The sequence below is a fragment of the Sus scrofa genome, chromosome 12 (genome assembly GCF_054392235.1).
Source record: "Sus scrofa isolate SSC_HxYL_T2T_F1_AM1 chromosome 12, Sscrofa_HxYL_maternal_Yorkshire_Landrace_v2.0, whole genome shotgun sequence".
Classification (NCBI taxonomy): domain Eukaryota; kingdom Metazoa; phylum Chordata; class Mammalia; order Artiodactyla; family Suidae; genus Sus; species Sus scrofa.
In genome coordinates, this window is record NC_139394.1 from 42,814,173 (window position 1) to 42,833,176 (window position 19,004).

The 19,004-nt window shown below is 52.6% G+C and overlaps 2 protein-coding genes across 9 annotated transcripts in view; both read left to right on the forward strand.

The window, feature by feature from the left end:
* Positions 1–692: 692 nt before the first annotated feature.
* On the forward strand, positions 693–8,550 carry LHX1 (LIM homeobox 1). 3 transcript variants are annotated; one of them, XM_084985084.1, is made up of 6 exons: positions 693–1,148; positions 1,551–2,265; positions 4,195–4,421; positions 4,512–4,789; positions 6,139–6,304; positions 6,661–8,550. In XM_084985084.1, the coding sequence occupies exons 2-6, from the start codon at positions 2,096–2,098 to the stop codon at positions 7,038–7,040; spliced, it is 1,221 nt and encodes a 406-aa protein (XP_084841210.1). In that variant the 5' UTR covers positions 693–1,148; positions 1,551–2,095; the 3' UTR covers positions 7,041–8,550. The 3 variants fall into 3 exon arrangements, with proteins under 3 accessions (XP_084841210.1, XP_084841211.1, XP_003131754.1); XM_084985085.1 differs by having other exon boundaries at positions 1,641–2,265; XM_003131706.5 differs by having other exon boundaries at positions 693–2,265.
* Positions 8,551–12,782: 4,232 nt separating this feature from the next.
* Positions 12,783–19,004, forward strand: part of AATF (apoptosis antagonizing transcription factor) — a 101,757-nt gene continuing 95,535 nt past the window's right edge. For 5 of the 6 annotated variants that reach the window (XR_014821334.1, XR_014821336.1, XR_014821335.1 and 2 more), the window contains exons 1-4: positions 12,783–13,015; positions 14,437–14,628; positions 17,632–18,042; positions 18,497–18,634. Coding sequence is in view for 2 of the 6 variants with exons in the window: in XM_003131707.5 (XP_003131755.1) it covers positions 12,925–13,015; positions 14,437–14,628; positions 17,632–18,042; positions 18,497–18,634 (832 nt within the window). In the remaining 4 variants the exon portion in view is untranslated. Of the gene's footprint in view, positions 13,016–14,436; positions 14,629–17,631; positions 18,043–18,496; positions 18,692–19,004 lie in introns of all 6 variants that reach the window. The other variant, XM_084985079.1, reaches the window with a different exon arrangement.

Genomic DNA, 19,004 nt, shown 5'->3' on the forward strand with positions numbered 1-19,004 from the left:
TCCCCCTCCCCCGCGCGGCGCCTCGGGTTTCCCCTCCCCCTCCCTCACCGGGAAACCTCCGGAATCAACTTTCCTAGACTGCGGGAGACAGACACCCAGATCTCCCAGGGACGCGGACCCTGTGGACTTTGGATGGATTGGGGGAGGGGGCACAGAAGGAGGACTCGGAGGAGGGAGATTCTGCTGCCAAACGCCCTACCCCCACCACTCCCCCAAGACACGCGCTTCCAGGCAAAGCAAACTTCCAGGCTAGAGACGGGAGTGGGGGAAAGTCAGCACCCGCAGAATTGCAAAGCCAAACAGCGCACCCGGGCCGCCGAGACTCCCGAACCCAACTGCACCCCAACCTTCAACGACGCTGAGTCTTGGGTTACTCCAACCGTCCAGCAGAACTCTGCTCTCCGCCTGTGCCTACTGCCGCGCTTTCTCAGTCTCTCCCACGGTAACCGACGCCTTACCGGAGCAGGAGGGGACCCGGGCACCTCGCTGCCTGCCATCCGCACGGTGCCCGGCCACGGCTGCCGCCGCCACTGATCCTCTAAACGCGGTCTCCCGGCACTCTCCCCAGCCTGGGGATGCAGAATGGTTTACAGAGGGACCGCGAGCCGCTGATTGGTCACAGGCTGCCGTGACGTCGGCGGGCGCTGCATTAAGGCGAGGGGGCTTCCAGAGCTCAGCCAACAGCCAGGAGCAGTGACCAAGCCGCCGGAGCTGGGGAGAGACGCGCCGGGGCGGCGGATTGGGCCAAGAGACCCGGGACAAGAGGGACGCTTGTCCGGGGACAGCCAACAACGAACCGCGGCCCGGGCGGCGACAGCGGCGGCCCGTGCCAAGCTGTTCCAGCCGCACAGAACTGTAGCCGCTGCACCAGGACTTTTTTTTTTTTTTAATCTCTTCAAGCTACTCCCCCTCCCCCCGACTCCTCCCGCTGCCTAAGGGGAAAAAAAAAAAGGAAGGAAGGAAAGAGGCTAGAAAGGAAATCCAGATTTGCCACCACAACGAAAAAAGAGGGGGAAAGGAAAAGAAAAGAAAGTCGAGAGACTGTTGGGGTTGCACGCACGCAGCCGGACCGTGGGCCGAGCGATGTGGGGCTGCGCGCCCAAGCGGCCGCGAGTTGCGACTGGAGCCACGATGCACGGCCAGGCGCGGTGAGGAGCCAGACGGTACCCCCTCCCCGAAGGAGTCCAGGCGCAGGGAGGGCTGTCCCGAGGAGACGGAGGCCGCCAGGCGGGCCACCGGCCGAGGTGACGGGGCTGGGGAGGCGGGGAGCGAGCGCGCGCACCTGGTTGCGTCCGCCCGGAGCTGTCCCTCTCCGTTCTCGATTGACACAAACACTTTTCGAAAAGGGGGAAAACCTAAGCAAAGACAACAATCAACGAGGAGACCTTCCTCCCGCCCTCCCTTCCTTCCCTCCCTACCCCCTCGGCCTGCCCCCGCCCCTTCCCCCAGGCCCACCGCGGGCGCCCAGCGCGTCCCGACCCGCTGCGCGATGCCGGCAGTTTAGGATCCAAAGCTTCTCTACTCGTTTTGTTGTTTTCTTTTATAAAAAGAGGCGGGGAAATTCCGGTAGCGGGCAGCCCGGCACGCACACAGCCGCCCTCAAACCCCGACAAAAGCAGATGCACTTTGACTTCTGACAGCTCTACCTCAAGCCCAAGAGAACTCAGTGGCGCTTTCCCTGGAACCTGAGCTCGCCGCGTCGTCCTCTTCCTTCTCCGTCTCCGTTTTATTTATTTATTTCTGTTCCCGCTGCCGTTCTCGGTGACCTTCACTCCTCCGCGGGCTCCGGGCAGAAGAGTCGCTTTCTCGCCCGCCTGAGACTCTTTTCCTCGCGCCAGGAGCTGCGGTGGCGCTGCTGTGCCCCGGGGGCTCTGGGACTGCCGGACTGCACACTCCACCGAGGTGCCCTCCGACCCCACCCCCACCAGCCTCCTCCCTCTTTTTGATTTTCTGGTGCGGGTTTCTGCTTGTACCGCCAAGTGTATCTCCCCTTTTTGGAGGGGCTGGGGAGTTCCTGCCGGACGTCTTGGAGAGTCATCCTCTTGGCTCTACCTACTCTTCTCTCTCCGGGTCTCACCCAACCAAACCAAAGACCATGGTGCACTGTGCCGGCTGCAAAAGGCCCATCCTGGACCGCTTCCTCTTGAACGTGCTGGACAGGGCCTGGCACGTCAAGTGCGTCCAGTGCTGTGAATGTAAATGCAACCTGACAGAGAAGTGCTTCTCCCGGGAAGGCAAGCTCTACTGCAAGAACGACTTCTTCCGGTGAGTACTTGCCTTGCGGGCCTCTGCTGCCCCTTCCCCCTGGGTCCTTCCCAGCCAGCTTCGGATCAGAGGTCAGCATGGCCGTGGCTGCTGCCTTAGGAGCTGCCTTTGGAGAGGACAGCCAAGTCCTGGGGCGACCGCCTCTACGCCAGCTGGCGCGCCGGGCGCCCAGGCCGCGGCCTGCTTTTGCGTCCTGGAAATTGTGGGTCCGAGCTTGGCTACACATGCTCAGGAAGAAAGAGTCTGAGCCCATCTCTGAGCCAGAAACCCCTCCAAGCCTGGAAGGAGGTACCTCAGGCCTCAGCCCCTGCCTTTCCCCCTCGCCAAGCTCTTCCAGCAAGTGCATTTTCTGGGCCTCCCGGGTGTGCTGGTCCTCCAGGCTGAGCTTAGCAGCCTGGGCTAGCTCCATGCCACAGCCTTCTCTCTCCTAGAGAAGTCTTGGCGGGAAACCACCAAGCCTTTTTGCAAGGACTATCCGGGTCTCCTGCTGTGGTCGTGGCAGGAAAGAGTTCAGCCCTGGTGCCTCCCCTGCACACCCCCAGGGTCTTCCCGAAGCCCAGATGGGCCTCCCAGGGCCATCCTGGGCACACTGCTGTACAGTAGCCTGTGAAGCGCCAGAAGCTGAAGCCTCTGCGAAGACCTTCCCCGGATGCCTGGGTTAGCAGGAGGTTCAGCCTCCGCTCAATGCTGACCTCAGCTGTGAGCGCACAGGCTCCACTCGGAGCCCTCCCAGGCACTCACTGCCTCGGTCAACCACCTCCTTTCGAAACCCCAGGAAAAGGCCAAGGCCCGGCTCCCCGCAGTGGGGAGACTTCTCCCACCAATTCTCCTCCATTTAGCATTTTAATTGTATCCTCTTAAGCTCACGGTCTTGCTACAGAATCCCCACAAACACACAAGTCAGCACAGAACTGGAACAAATTTGAATTGAAATTCCCTTGTGCAGGTTTGAAATCTCCCAGTTTAGTGGGCTGACCTGGTCTCTGCTTTTCTGAGTTTGTGGTAACAGATCAAACTGGAGGATGGAGTAGGGGTTCAAAGCTAGCCGGCCGGGTCACTTTGCTGGGACGGGCTGTCCCCAAGACCTCCCCCGGATGCAGCGCTCTGGTTAGAGCAGACCATGGAGCAAAGCTCTGTGGGTTGCTACTTCGGAGAGGAAGCGCAAGCTGAGCCTCTGGGCCTCCTCGCTGTGCTGGGATCTCCCGCTCCTGGAGGGAGCTGAGCTGGGGAGCAGCGAATGGTGCCGGCTGCCAGTGGGCCCCAGAGGCCTGGCTCCCTCAAAGCAAGGCCGGACACCTGGAGTTCCCACTTGCACCACCCTGCCCAGTTTTGGGCTAGAACGTGCCAGCGACCAGCCACCCAAGCCACCCGCTGCCATTTGGCCTCATCGAGGCTGTTTACTGGTGCCTGCACCAGACCTCGCCAACCCCAAGCCTGTGCGTGGGTTCTTTTTCGATGAAAGAGGGGCAATATACAGAAAAGCGGCGCTTGGGACACATTCGTATGGAGGTCTAATTTTGTTCTTTGAATCTAACTGGAAAATAGGTACCTCTTTCCCCTTTCCTGTGGCCGTCTTGCCGCCTTCTTCTACGATGCTTTTTGTTTCCCCCTCTGGGACAAGGGAGGGCACGAGGCTAGCGGTGGCGGCAGCCACCTTACCTCTATGATTCTAACCTTGTGTATCCCCTCCCTGACTTTTCACTGGTGCCCTGCTCTCTCTCCTACCTGCTTGTCTGCTTAATCGGCATTCTGCCTCTCTTTCTTTTTGGCTCTCTCTCTCTTTCCCCCTCTCTCTTTCTCCTTCTCTCTCTCTTTTTCTCCTCCCCCCCTTCTTATTCTTCTTCCTCTATTTTCTACTATCGTCTTTCTCTATTTCCTTTCTCCCCGCCTCCGGCTTCCCTTGGCCCTCACTAACCCGCCCCCCTGCAGGTGTTTCGGTACCAAATGCGCCGGCTGCGCGCAGGGCATCTCCCCCAGCGACCTGGTGCGGAGAGCGCGAAGCAAAGTGTTTCACCTGAACTGCTTCACCTGCATGATGTGCAACAAGCAGCTCTCCACCGGCGAGGAGCTTTATATCATCGATGAAAACAAGTTCGTCTGCAAAGAGGATTACCTAAGCAACAGCAGCGTCGCCAAAGAGAACAGCCTCCACTCGGGTGAGGCTCTAATTCCCGTAAGGGCGGGCGGGTCCTGGGGGAGGAAGCCCTGCCGAGGCTGCTGCTCACCTGTCCCTTCCCTGTCTCCAGCCACCACGGGCAGTGACCCCAGTTTGTCTCCGGACTCCCAAGACCCGTCGCAGGACGACGCCAAGGACTCAGAGAGCGCCAATGTGTCGGACAAGGAAGGCGGCAGCAATGAGAACGATGACCAGAACCTGGGGGCCAAGCGGAGGGGGCCGCGCACCACCATCAAAGCCAAGCAGCTGGAGACGTTGAAGGCCGCCTTCGCCGCTACACCCAAGCCCACGCGCCACATCCGCGAGCAGCTGGCTCAAGAGACCGGCCTCAATATGCGTGTCATCCAGGTCAGGGCCCAAGCGCGGCACTCAGTTCCCTGGAAGCCCACATGCCTACTCTGTGCAGGCACCGAGGCCGAGTGGGGGGGAGCGGGCCGTTTTGAGGGAGGACAGAGAGTCCCAGGAGGCTGGCGGAGGGGGAGGGGAGAAGCCCAGACCCACCGCTCCCCGGCTTGACCTCAGAAGCGCGCCAGATGTGTAGAGCATCTGGAAATCCCTAGACCTCCTCCTTTTTCCGGTTCAACGCAGGTGATAGTGGTGGCGGAGGGGGAGGGATGGGGAGCAAAAGGCTGGAGGAGGGGACCCTGTCGGACACTGCCAGGAGAGTTGGGACTTATTTTCCTGGGCTACCACCCCTGTTCAGGAACAGCCAAGAGGTCGCTGGGCATCCTGGGGCGTTAATCCGTTCCGCTGGCTTCTGAACGTCGGCGTTCCCCCTCCGCGTTCCCATCTCCAACGTTGTTCGTCTCTTGCCCCAGTTAAACAAGCCCCAGAGCAGAGACTGCTACGAAGAGAGGCGGGCTGTCCTGGCTTGAAGGGAAGGTGGATGGGGTCGAAGTCAGCTCTGCCTGGGCATGTCCCCAGGGGGGTAGGAGACGGGAAGTGGCCACCTGGGCATCTGCACCCCTCCACTGTGAGGACTTGAGACTGTGTGTGGTGGTTCTTGAGCCCAAGGTTAGGGTGCAGAGCCTGGAAGCTCTACAAGGGTGTGGGTGGATGTGCCCAGAGGCTGTATGCATGGGCTGTGTGCCCAGGGGCCCTCTGCCTCTGCGGTCTTGTGAGCAGGTGAGCCGGCAGGTTGCATGTCGGTGTCACTGCCAGCCAGAGGCTACGGATAAGTATGCTTGGCACTAGGAGATTGTGCGTGGGTGTGAAATGGAGATTGTGGGTTTTGGTGTCACATCTTTGGGAGACAGTGTCAAGAGGACGCTGTTTGGTTCTCTGTCACTATCATGCTCGGGAGGGGGCAGCCAGGGGCCGTGAAAGGGAAACTGTGTGTCTGACATTATTTGGGGAGGTTGAGCGTCTCTGTGTACAGGCCTGGAGAAGCTTATAACTGTGTCGATGTGACTGTTAGAAACTACTCAACTGCCTCACGTTGGGCTGGGCGGCTTGCCCAGTTTCCCCTGTCGTGAATCCTGTTCACCATTGGCTCAAGGGCCACCTCGCGCGGTCCTACTCAGAGACACCCCCCCCCACCACCACCACCACATACACACAAACGATACGCACACACTGCCCGGAATCTGCGAGAGTTAGGCGGTGGAAGGGTGAGGGGTCTGGCCCCGCATCCGAAGTCGGAGGTGGGGTCTCCTGGGCCTTACACCCTCAACCTCCCCGCGGCGTGTTTGCTTCAGGTCTGGTTCCAGAACAGACGCTCCAAGGAAAGGAGGATGAAACAGCTGAGCGCCCTGGGCGCCCGACGCCACGCCTTCTTCCGCAGTCCGCGCCGGATGCGGCCGCTCGTGGACCGCCTGGAGCCGGGCGAGCTCATCCCCAACGGGCCCTTCTCCTTCTACGGAGGTGGGTGCGCTGCCCAGGGGCAGGGCGCGGGCAGGCCCGGGGTTGGCTTCGTTGGAAGCGGGTGGCAGCGCGGAGGCGCTTCTGGCTTTCGAAGAGAAGTGGAGAGGGGGGAAGGGGTGGGTGAAGGCTGGAGAGTAAATCAAGGGGAGGTAGTGAGACAGGACCGAATTCCCGACCCCGAGTGAGGCGGGTGGGCTGCAGGGAGCCTCCTCCGTTCTTTGCCCGGCATGAGAGCCCCGCAAATGGCGAGGTCCCTGCGTGGCCCTCCGCAGCCGGCCCGCGGGCGCGCCTTCCCGCCCCGTCGCCCGCCCCACCTAGGGCCCCGCCCTGACAACCTCCTCCCCGCCGCTCCGCAGATTACCAGAGCGAGTATTACGGGCCCGGAGGCAACTACGACTTCTTCCCGCAAGGTCCCCCGTCCTCGCAGGCTCAGACCCCAGTGGACCTGCCCTTCGTGCCGTCATCCGGGCCTTCCGGGACACCCCTGGGTGGCCTGGAGCACCCGCTGCCCGGCCACCACCCGTCGAGCGAGGCGCAGCGGTTCACCGACATCCTGGCGCATCCTCCCGGGGACTCGCCCAGCCCGGAGCCCAGCCTGCCCGGGCCACTGCACTCAATGTCCGCCGAGGTCTTCGGACCCAGCCCGCCCTTCTCGTCGCTGTCGGTCAACGGCGGGGCGAGCTACGGGAACCACCTGTCTCACCCCCCCGAAATGAACGAGGCGGCCGTGTGGTAGCGGGGGTCGCACGAGGTCCGCGGAGTTCGTGGTTGTACAGAAATGAACCTTTATTTAAGAAAAATAGGAAAAAGAAAAAAAAAAAAACTTAAAGCAAGTCATCCCGCCCCCCTCAACTTCCTCCAGCCTCGAGGACCATTTTCCGTCTGGGGAGACCGGATGGGAAAGGGGGACACGAAATAGGATCCAAACCTGCCTGGAAGAAGGACTGGGATCCCTGCGCTGGCTGGCAAGGTGCAGAACTGGGGCTTCCGAAGGGAAATGGAGACCGCTCCCCACCTCCCACCTGGACCCGGATTCCCGGACAGACACCGCGGGCGTGAGCGCGAGGCCGGCGGGCGGCAAGAAAACAACCAGGGCAGCCGCGGGAGCGGCCAGCCGATGGTGACGCCGGGAACCGTGGGGAGGGAGGCTGCGCTTGTAGCCGCTGGAGGGAGGTGATGCGACCGGGGGCGCTCCGGGCCAACCAGGAGGGTCCTGGATCTGGGAAGTCTGTTAGTTGTTGTCTCAGAGTTCAGCAACAGCGACAACAAACTCTTATAGCTTCAGAAACGCCGACCTGCTGTGCATCAGGTGGGACTATATATATATATTTTTTGTCTATCTGGGTTTTTTGGTTTTTTTGTTTTTGCCAAAATTGCAAAATTCTAAATGTAAAGCCCTCAGTATCAACTCTTCTACCTTCACAAGGCTCTACACACACAGATACACACAGACACCCACCCACACACACAGACACAGACACAAACGATAGGACGGTCTCTAGCCAGACCTCTCAGTAAAATGACTTGAACATCAGCTGTACAAGAAAAGTATTCTACCTTCACACACACAAAATTTTTTTAAAAAGACTATTGAACTAAAAACAGTCAACTGTTTACGTATAATGTTAAATTCAGGAGTTCAGTGTTTTACTAATATAACCTGTTTTGAAACCTCTTGTTCAAAACAAAATGTTTTGAGCAATCAACCAAAATTGTTCATTTTCTTTTCCTGTAGATGTTCTGACAGATTTGCAGGGCTCACAGCTCACTGTGCTAGTATGTAAAAAGGTGTTGTTTACACAAGGCAAAGAGAAAACATGATATTCAGAAATTTGCCAAATAGAATAATTATAGCACAAATACTGTAAAGGTGCCTGGCACCACAACCTGAGAACGTGTTAAAAAAAAAAAAAAGTGTTACAAGGTTTAAAAAAAAAAAACATCTTTGCTAATTTTTAGTCCTGTTGAACATTCATGGAATTGTTAATATGACTTATATAGACCCACACAGGTTTTATTTTTGTGTCTTTAAAATAAAAGTCCAAAATATTTAAATTTTATGGTCAAATATGCAGTCAACAGCTGCTACTTTTTTCTTTATATATTAAATTTCTCATATGTCTTTTATTGTTCTGATAACCTAAGCTTGTGTGACCTCCAGTGCATATTAGACCATTCACTGTATGAAAGAAAACATGTTGAATAAATTTGTGAGTTTTTAATAAAAATAGAAAATCTGATGTTTAGATAATTGGTGTGTTATTTGATGTTTTAACAGCTGGAATAGAGAGGTGTGATAGGGAGTCTGCTGACCCTTCAGAAGCCAGGAGGCAGGACTGGGGGTTTTGTTTTTATCTTGGCTGTGGTCAAACCCCTTTGCAAAAGCCAGCCAAGATTTTCTCCATGCCTTCTCGCTGTTATGAACTACAGATTTGCATTTTATGGATTTAACTGATACAGTTGAAGAGGTGTTTGCTGATCAGTTAATACAGAATTTGAAATAGAAATCAAATCCATGGCTAAAAAGGAGTGGTCCCAGTTGGCGATTAGGCATGAGACCCCATGCAATTTCTCCCTCTCCCCCTCCAAACATGCAAAACTGAATGAATGTCAGTTACCTATAAATAGGTAGTTAGAGGTGGTCCTTTCCGGTTTCGATTCATTTCCCATAGATAATCCTGCTTTCTAATTTGGTGGTTTGAAAGATAACATAAAATGAATGTACAGCACAGCTAGAAATGAAATACTTTAATCCCTTTCACAGAAATGATATGAAATAGTTGTTTTATAGTATTTGTTTCATTTGAAGTTTCCCAGAAGGAAAACTATTTTGCCTGGCACAAGATACACTTTACTTTCTCTGAAAGATGAGCAGAAAGAACTAATGTAGAAATCACATTTCAACTGAGAGTTGCCAATAGGTTCTGAAAAGTAGTTCAATCCCTTCCAAGCCTTCATTAAACATGGAAGGAATTTAAATATCTTCTCTGCTATGAAATACATGTATGTGCTTTAATATCAGACACCATTGGAATTCCAGGATTTCTTTTCCGTATCACCTAGATTTCAGCTCTGGATTCTTTATTTCCCTATTTTTTTTTTAAATCAAAGGTTTTACATTAAGTGGTATGCAATTTCCAGTGCTGTTTTCTTATTTTGTTACAAGACAAACAAGTGTATCTTTCTTGCTTAGAAGGCTTTAAAATAAGCAATATTTCACCGCATCCACATGACAGCTTATCCAATGGGAGGACAATCAGAGGAATTTTATGATATTCTTTCAGAAATCCAAATTTATGAAATAACAAGGGCGAATTTTGAAACTCCTAGCCTCAGCATGCAGCACATTTCTTTATGTGCGTTGTATGCAATCCCCAGATCAGCTTGTTTTTGCCCTTTTAGCATTTATATACATTAAATCATAGCCAACTTATTCATTATAGCCAGGCTCCTTTAAGAGACATTCATTTAACTGAACGTAGGCTCATTGGGAAGCTGCATTTTCCTATCAAGCTCGTTGAATTATTTAGCACCTTTATTGTGGGATCCGGTTCTTGATAGGAAGCATTTTAGAGTTGGGTGCTCGGGTGGACTCAGTTCTTCTGACTTTGTGGCAACCGCTCAGCCTTTCCCCCTTGGATCCAGAACACCGACGAATCCTGGTCAGGTGGCAAAGTTTAGCAGTCAAATTTGGAGCTTCCAGAGAGGAGGAGGTCTAGAAATGTCAGAGCTGTGCCGTCCACCTCTGGCCCTGAGGTGCACAGGAGCACTGCCCTATCCCCACAGCGCACTGGGAGCTCCCAGGAGAGGCGTAGGGGCTGGAGGGGAAAGCCCAGTCCGGCAGCTCCCCTCCACCCCAGAGTGCAGTCTCCTCTGCGGTCCTGGGCTTGGCAGCTTGGTTTCTCCCTGCGGCCATCTTAAAGCCGTCACCTCTGTGCCTCTAGCCACCTGTCCCCAGGGTTCCAGCAGCTGGGAGCTGCTATCTGCCCTGGACAAGGCCAAACTTACCCACCTCTCTTTTCCAGGTTGGAGGAAAGTGGGAACTGCTTTAGGGCGAGACCAGGTGGTGGAGGCTGATGCTTGGAGAGCCAGGATAGGGATTGGCAGGAGTCTGGGACGAGGGGGTTCATAGTATCTCTGAAGGGAGAAGAGAGAAAGGTAAGAACCTGACTTCTCTAAACTCTTCAAAGTCCCGGTCATGTGAACAGACAATGTGGGGAGAGGTGGTAATGTCACCCCTGCCCCATCCTCTGCTATTCTGACATCCGTCCGCTGTTATGCAGCCCTCAGGCAGCAGGCGGAGGGACTGTGAATTGGGAGACCCTCTGACCTTCTGACGTTGTTTTAGGAACATCTCCCATTTATTCCCTTCCTCCTCCTCATCTCATCTGCTCACATCACTAGGGCGGTCCAGGTTTACATTTCTTCTAGGAGGTAGAGTCTTTGAAATAGCCCATCCCATCAGGAAACCCCTCCTCCCTTCTCCAAAAACTTATAATCAAGTAGGGAGGGCTCCCCAGAGAGGGGATTTAGAAGATTACCCTTCTGCCTGTGCCTCAGCTTTTCTCAGCTGCATCTAAAGTCCTAGAACCCCTCCTTTCCTCTGATCACTGAATCCCCTCTCTACCCTCAGTATGGGTGAGCAAGCAGGGGAAGCATTTTGAGGGGCCCTGGGATGTGTGTGATTTTTGTCCTCAAAAGGCTTCCCAAATCAGTGGGCACCAGGACAGAGACTGGAGGGTAGGGAAGCAGGCATTTTCTGCCCAGAATCATCCAGCAGTGCCCTGTTTGCATGACAGCTTAGAGGCTGTCTCTGCCCTGCCTCACCTCCCTCCTTCTTTTCTCCCTTTTCTTTACCCCAAGGCCAGGTTCCTGTATTAGCGTCCAAAATAGGGAGGGAAGAGGGCTGGGGGAAGTAGTTTCCTAAATCTGGGGTGAGGAAAACATTTTGGTCCTTTGAAGCCAAGGGTGATGGCTGTCCCAGCATGGTCATGCTTTTGCTCTGGAGGCCCCAGACGTGGGCACCAGGCTGCAATTACAAGGGATATGTTTGTTTGTTCCATTTTATTTGTTTAAGAGCTCTTTTCTGGACTGAATTCTATTGCAGATGGTAAAAATCCAAACCAAAACAAAACACTTTCCTTCACCCCAGTCCCCTGCCTAGGGTACCCCCCCATCTGAGCCTGGAATTCTTTCCCTTCCATGTCTGAGGGTGTCTACCCTGAGAGCCTTCCTTCCCCCCTGCAGCCTCCTAGACAGGGGACATAGGACAAGTGGTCTCTTCTTGCTCTCAACAATGGGGACCTATGAAGACTGGGGAAGTCAGGGACCTTCAGTTCCCTTGGGTTCCACAGGAGACACTGGAGAACGGAAGGTTTCCCAGGCGGTTCAGCTGTGGGATCCAATTAGCCTGAGCTTTTCCCAAGCAGGGCATAGGGTATCCCTAACCCTGTCTCCTGGATCCTTTTGAGGGAGTTTCTGTTTAGGGGCTTCTAGGTCCTTACAGGTGACCTCAAACAGATCCTGGAAAGACAGACCACTTTATACTTACCCTCATCAATCCTTTTTGCAGTTTCTGTTTACTTGTTTGGCCCCCTAGGCTGATCACCACCAGGAGAGAATCACTTACTCATCTCTATCTCATCTAACAGCGCCTGCCACATAGTGGGCAGTCAAGGAATGTTTGAAGAGGGAAAGAGGATGTGAAGGGATTTTATCTTTCCATGTGCTTGGCTACCGTTTCTTCTTTGGTCTTTATATTTGACTCTACCTGTGCCCCTTGAACTGTAGATCTGAGTTTTTCCGCTTTTGTGCGCCAGTTTCAAGCATCTGAGTGTGCCCTCATCTTTGAAGAACAGCAAGGATATTAATACCTTTTGGTGTGCACGAGTAATCTCCACTCCACCCCCATTTCCCTACCCAGACAAGGCTCCTCTGGAGAAGCTACAGAATCGACCTTTATTTATTCACAGCCATAGTGACTTCTATTATTCTTATTAATAAGGATGCAGCAGTCCACTGCACAGCTACGCAAGCCCATCCCTGAGGCAGGATTTCCAAGTCATGGCCACCGCGGGGTCAGGGGCGTGTGCCCGACCCCAAACTCCTCCAAATTATGAAATGCCAAACCTGCTTTTGATTCTAGTCTGTGCGTGCCCTAAAGCACGCGTGAAGCTCGAGGCGCTCACTCTTTACTCCTCCTCCCTAAATCAGCCACCAAGGGTCGCGGCTACACTATTCTTTACTTTTTAGCCAATCTCAGACAAATCTTCAAGCGTACTTTACTCAAAAAAAACACCGCGCATCGCAGTCTCGGCTCAGCGCCAGCGGCGGCCACGTGCTCTCGCTCGCTCCCGCTCGCTCCCGCGCTGCCCAACACGCCCCCTCGGCGCACGCGCACGCGCGTCAGCCTTCCGGGCGTTTCCGCTTTCATCCTAGCAACGCCCGTAGTGACGCACAAAGTCCCGCCCCCTCCCGCGAGTCTCCCGGAAGTTGCCGATCCGGAGCTGGGCGCCCGGCTCCGAGCGTCCCTGGCTGTGCTGGGGAGCAGTCTCCGGCAGGAGGACCCGGCAGGGAGAGGGCGACATTCACGAGCGCGGCGCGGGCGAGACCTGGTGACCATGGCGGGGCCGCAGCCTCTGGCGCTACAGCTGGAACAGTTGTTGAACCCGCGACCGCGCGAAGCGGATCCTGAAGCGGACCCGGAGGAGGGTGAGGCCTGACCGGGGCAAGACCACGTGCGGAGCTGTGTGTGGGCCGTGCCGGGTGCGGACCTGGGCGGCGTGTGAAGGGCCAGCTGCTGGGCCCCCGCCGCCAAGCCTTCTCTGTTTCCTCTTGCGCAGAGGAAAACTGCCTCCCAGAGAGTGTCCCCCGGGTCTGGGGAGGAGGGCTTCGGGATCCTGACGCTCACTCTAGACTTGGTGCTCCTGTGGGCGGAGCATCCGGAGGACTCAGGCTTCGGTTCACTGTTGGTGCAGGGCTGTAGCAGGGAGCCAGAGTCTGGTAGCAGGTTGGAAGTTATCTTTAAGGATGTCTTTAATGGCACTGCATTAGAAATGAGGAGAAGGAAGTCTCATTCCCCCCCCCCCCCTTTTTTTTTCCAACTCTGCCTGCCCCTGAGAACTTACTTGGAGGATGAAGGAAGAAGTAGGCTTCTGTGGTGCCATTTAAGCCTTTTTAGTCCTCAACACACTTGCTTAGCTGCTGACGAATAAGGCTGCTGTTCTGTAAGATGAGGTTCAAGGTCTAATCCTGCTTTAGGCTTGAGTCAGAGAAGTGTGAGGAAGGGGGAATAAGGAGGGATAAATGTGAGTGCTGGACCGTGTCTTAGAAGTAAGCAGTTGAAGGAACTGGGGCTGTTTAGCTAGGATAAGCAAACTCCCTGAGGGATGGGCTGAAGTGAAGATAGAACATGATGATGGCCGACTTAAAATATTTGAGCGACAGTCACAGATGAAAGAGGAATTAGACCAGTTTTCTATGATCCAAAACATGGAAATAATCCTTCTAGTAGATGCAGAGAGTCAGCTTTTTGTTCTGGAACAGCAGCAGGAGAGTAAGTGGTCTGCCTTGGGAGGTAATGACTTTGCTGTTCTTGGAACTTGGCGGCTTTTTTTAAAGTGGCCACACCTGTGGCATATAGAAGTTCCTGGGCTAGAGGTCAAATGTGAGTTGCAGGCAAACACGCCACAGCCACGGCAACATTCGGCTGGGGCTGAATCTGCGATCTTTGCCTACCCCACCCCCCAGCTTTTGGTAAGGTCCTTAACCTGCTGAACCACAATGGAAACTCATGGTGGGGACTTTTTTTTTTCTTCTCTTTTTAGGGCCACACCTGTGGCATATGGAAGTTCCCAAGCTAGGGGTCAAATCGTAGTTTTAGCTGCCGGCCTACACTGCAGCTTGTGGCAATGCTGGATCCTTAAACCACGGAGCGAGGCCAGGGATTGAACCAGCATCCTCATGGGCTTCAGTTGGGTTTGTAACCTACGGAGACACGAGAACTCCCATGGTGGGGATTTTGTAGAGGACATTCAAGTATGAATTCAAAGCCTCGGCAGTGTTACCCAGTGTTACCGTTAAAGTTCCTTCTAATCTGAAGATTCTGATTACTTTCCTCCCCTTCCCCACAGCCACTGCTGCCAGAGTGATTGACAGGTTTGATGAAGGGGACGATGGGGAAGGCGATTTCCCCGTGGTGGGTACCATTAGAAAGCTGGCATCAGCCTCCTTCTTGGATACAGACAAGAGGTATTCTGGCAAGACCACCTCTAGAAAAGCTTGGAAGGAAGACCATTGGGAGCAGACTCTGCCAGGTTCATCTGGTGAGTAGACATTTGCTTTCTTTCCTAATTTATTAGGTTAAAATTTTTTTTAATGATCTCTGCAAAACTGGATGTCCTACCTATTATCTTAGGAGAAACCATTGGTTTGGCATTAGAAAGAGCCCTTCTAAGTACTTAATTTCACTTCATAAGGAATCTAAAATCTGGAGCTCTTAAATTGGTATACTTTTTTTTGTTTGTTTGTTTTTTGCCATGCCCGAGGCACATGGAAGTTCCTGGCCCAGGGATCAAACCTGCGTCACTGCAGTAACCTGAACTGCTGCAGCGACACCATCAGATCCTTAACCCACTGCACCACAGGGAACTCCTGAATTGCATTGTTTCTGATGAACATGCTGCTCATGAATTTTGACCCTTTTCCTTTGATTTTTCACTTTTTGCTCAGTCACTGTAATTTGTGACACTCATTTTTTGCCGTTGTAAAAATTTCATAGCGCTTTCCTGTTCTCTGCAAGAGTTAGGAGGATGTGAGCTTATAGTTTTAAGGATTGTGAGTTTCTTAGAGTGGAGGAAAGGGCCGGCTTTGGTGGTTATTGAGTGGATGCCATTTGTTTTCCTTTAGAGAGGTCAGAGGTACCATGTTGAGAATCCACAGATAATATAAAAGAAACAGTCATTCATGTTAGGATATCCATGATTTAGTCCTTGATACAGTTCTGGGGGCTCCCACATGATAAGCTTATTTCATATTCTTTGCTTAGAGACTGATAAACAGACCAATCCTGAGACCAATATACTATTTATTGAGCTCACCATGTATCAGGCACTGTGGCAACTCTTGAAGTTCTAAGAGCCTGGGGCGTGGTAAGTTGTCAGAAAATATTATCACCATTATCATTATAGGTAACATCTCATTTAATCCTCCTCATAGCCCTGTGAGGTTGGTACTGTTTGTCTCCAAATAAGGAAATTGAGGGGATGTGAAATAGCTTGCTCAAGGTCAGATAGCTAGTAAGTGCAGGCCGGCCCTCAAGTAAGGCAGTCTGATTTTTTTTTTTTTTTTTTTTTTGGTCTTTTTGTCTTTTTTAGGGCTGTACCTGCAGCATATGGAGGTTCCCAGACTAGGGGGCCAATTGGCACTGTAGCTGCTGGCTTACACCACAACCACAGCAACTCGGCATCCGAGCCTCATCTGTGACCTACACCACAGATCACGGCAATGCCAGATCCTTAACCCACTGAGTGAAGCCAGGGATCAAACCCACGTCCTCATGGATACTAGTCGGGTTCGTTAACTGCTGAGCCATGACAGGAACTCCCAGGCAGTCTGATTCTAAGAGCTGTACTTTTTTTTTTTATTTTAATGGCCACACCAGCATATGGAAGTTACCAGGCCAAGGACTGAATCCAAGCTGCAGCTGTGATCCACCCCACAGCTGTGGTAACGCTGGATCCTTTAACCCACTGCACCCAACTCAAGCAGCTGCAGTTGGAGTCTTAACCCAGTGAGCCACAGCGGGAACTCCTAAGATCTATACTTTTAACTACTACTCTATGAGAATATTCCTTTATCTGAGAAATGGCATGCATATAAAGAAAGCATTGTTTCTCTTCACTCTTTTGCATTTAGTTTCCGTATATTTGTGACAGCTTTCTCTGTCTTAAGTTTATATAGTGTTACTTAAAGAAATTAAAACCTGTCATGTTGTCATAAAATCTTGATTTTTCTGAAGAAAGTTGCTGGTGACAGGTCCCTGTACCTCATGATTATGCTTCCTGTACATGGGATCTCTATGTTCTGCTGTGGAAGCGTTTGGGTGATCCATAGAGACCTGTCAGTATCAGGATACCCTAAGTAGAAGTAAAATCGGGAGCCATAACTAAGATTCCATTTACCGAAGGATCAGGTTCAAACTCCTTCCCGTAGAGGACAGGTCCCCTCCTGATTGGGCTCCTCAGCCCATCTTTGGACTCACGTCCCACCATTCGGTACAGTGCAGTTTTGTGTGCTGACCTTGCACCTGCTGTTTTTCTTTGCCTTCCCCCGCTACTCTGTCTGAAACTGATGTTTCCTTCACATGAAGCCATTTCTCATGCTTCCAGGAGAGTTAGGTGTTTCCTTCTCCGTGCACTCTATGCTAATGACACTGTACTGCGATTATTGATTATGCGTATCTACCGCTCCCGCACAGGTATTGCATTCTGATTGTCAGTCTCCAGCTTTTATCCATGGCTGGCTTATGATAGGGGCGTTATACGAATTTAATAGAGTACACCGGCGTGATAGAGATTGTACATTTGGGATGGGTCATGGTAAACTCCGTTTCAGATGCACGTTTGGCAAAACCAGTAATTCCCTCACACTTTTTGAAACCTGACCCTTTTTCAAGTTTCAGACCAAAGGCTACCTCTTGGTTATAACTTTGCTTGAAATCATTTGCCCTACGGCTAAAATATCTTCCTCCTCTTGGTTATCAAAACTTTGTCAAAGCACCTTTCATTTTTCTCTGTGTTAGAGTTTTTATGGGTTCGTCTGTCTCACTAGAGCCTTTCATTAGGCTGGGACCTAGGACCCATGTTGTATTTATTTTTGTTTTTCCCTTAGCATTTTACAGATAGTAGATATGTAATACATATTTGTTGAGTTGAATTGAGTACAATAATGCTTTTTTGTGTGTGTGCATTTTCTAGGGCCACTCCTGCGGCACATGGAGGTTCCCAGGCTAGGGGTCCAATCGGAGCTGTAGCTGCCAGCCTACACCTCAGCCACAGCAACGTGGGATCTGAGCCGCATCTGCGACCTACACCACAGCTCACAGCCACGCCGGATCCCCAACCCACTGAGCAAGGCCAGGGGTCAAATCCACAACCTCATGGTTCCTAGTCGGATTGGTTAACCACTGTGCCACGACGGGAACTCCACAGTAATACTTTTTTGTGGGGGGAGGTAGGTGCCATAATTCTTTAATTAAAGTGAAAGATAAGGCCTACTGCTTGTCTCAAGGTAACATTTTTCTTTTCTTTCTTCCCTCCCTCGTTTAGATAAAGAAACATCTGATGAGGAAGGGTCTGGAGATGGAGATTCAGAGGGGCTGGGTCTGGAAGAATCCGATGAGGAACAGGAGTGTGGTGATGACGGGGACAGTGCTCCGGCCTGGAACAAGAGCAGAAGCCGCTCCGGTGAGGCGGCGGGCTTCAGTGTCGAGGGCATCCGTGACTTTGAGAAGTTCACCGAGGGAATGGATGCCCTGGGTAGCAGTGAGGAGGAGGAGGAAGACGAGGAGGAGGAGAGTGGTATGGAAGAAGGGGACGGTGCGGAGGACTCGGAAGGCGAGAGTGGGGAGGACACGGCCCAGGACGGGGCCAGCGAGGACGACGGCGTGGTGATGACCTTCTCCAGCGCCAGGGTTTCCGAGGAAGTGGAGAAAGGCCGAGCTGTGAAGAACCAGATAGGTGTGTACATGGCTCGCGGTTTGCTTGTTTTTCCGGCCTCATCTGCATTTGATCTCCCTTCTGTTTGCTTGTTTTTGGCTCTTTGCCCTCCCCGGTGTCCTTGCAGTTAGCTAGTGACATGTCCCACTTACCAAGAGGCCTAAAGCGCCGTCCCCCTGCGCTTAGCCAGCCGGTGCTGGGCTGCGCTGCTTAGCTGCTTCTCTCGTTCTTCGGCAGCTGCGGAAGATTGAAGAGAAAAACCTCTCCTCTCTTGGGGCTGGAGCGTGCTTGCTCTCCTGGAGCCGGTGGGCTCGCGTCCGTGCTGGATTTATTTCCTCTAATAGAGAGTGTTCCCGTTGCATGACACGGTGGTCGAGCCAGGCTGCTTAGAGATGGCTGTGGTCTCCTGTCCCTCCCCTGCTCCCCGACCAGGGACTTGTTATAACCAGGGATGGAATTCTTTTTTCTTTCTCAGCACTGTGGGACCAGCTCTTGGAAGGAAGGATCAAGTTACAAAAAGCCCTCCTGACCACCAATCAGCTTCCTCAACCAGATGTTTTCCCTATTTTCAAGGACAAAGGTGGCCCAGAATTTGCCAGCGCCCTAAAAAACAGTAAGAATTCTTACGCCGTATTGGGACACGTGGGCTTGTATTTGCAGCACCACAGAGGTGAGAAGTTTTAGCTTTGGTGATAATATGGTATAAATTAGTGATTTCAACTTAAAAAAAATAGCAATATAACTTTTTTATCAAATGAAGACAACTTGCATCAAAATAGGTTGAGTCATGTTTATCCTGCCCTTTTTCACCCCTGCTCTCACTTTTCGCTCCTCCTCTCCTTGGCTTTCAGAGTTATTTCTTTTTTTTTAGGGCCACACCTGTAGCATATGGAGGTTCCCAGGCTAGGGGTCTAATTGGAGCTACAGCCGCCATCCTACACCACAGCCATAGCCACAGCCATGTCTGAGCCATGTCTGCGCCT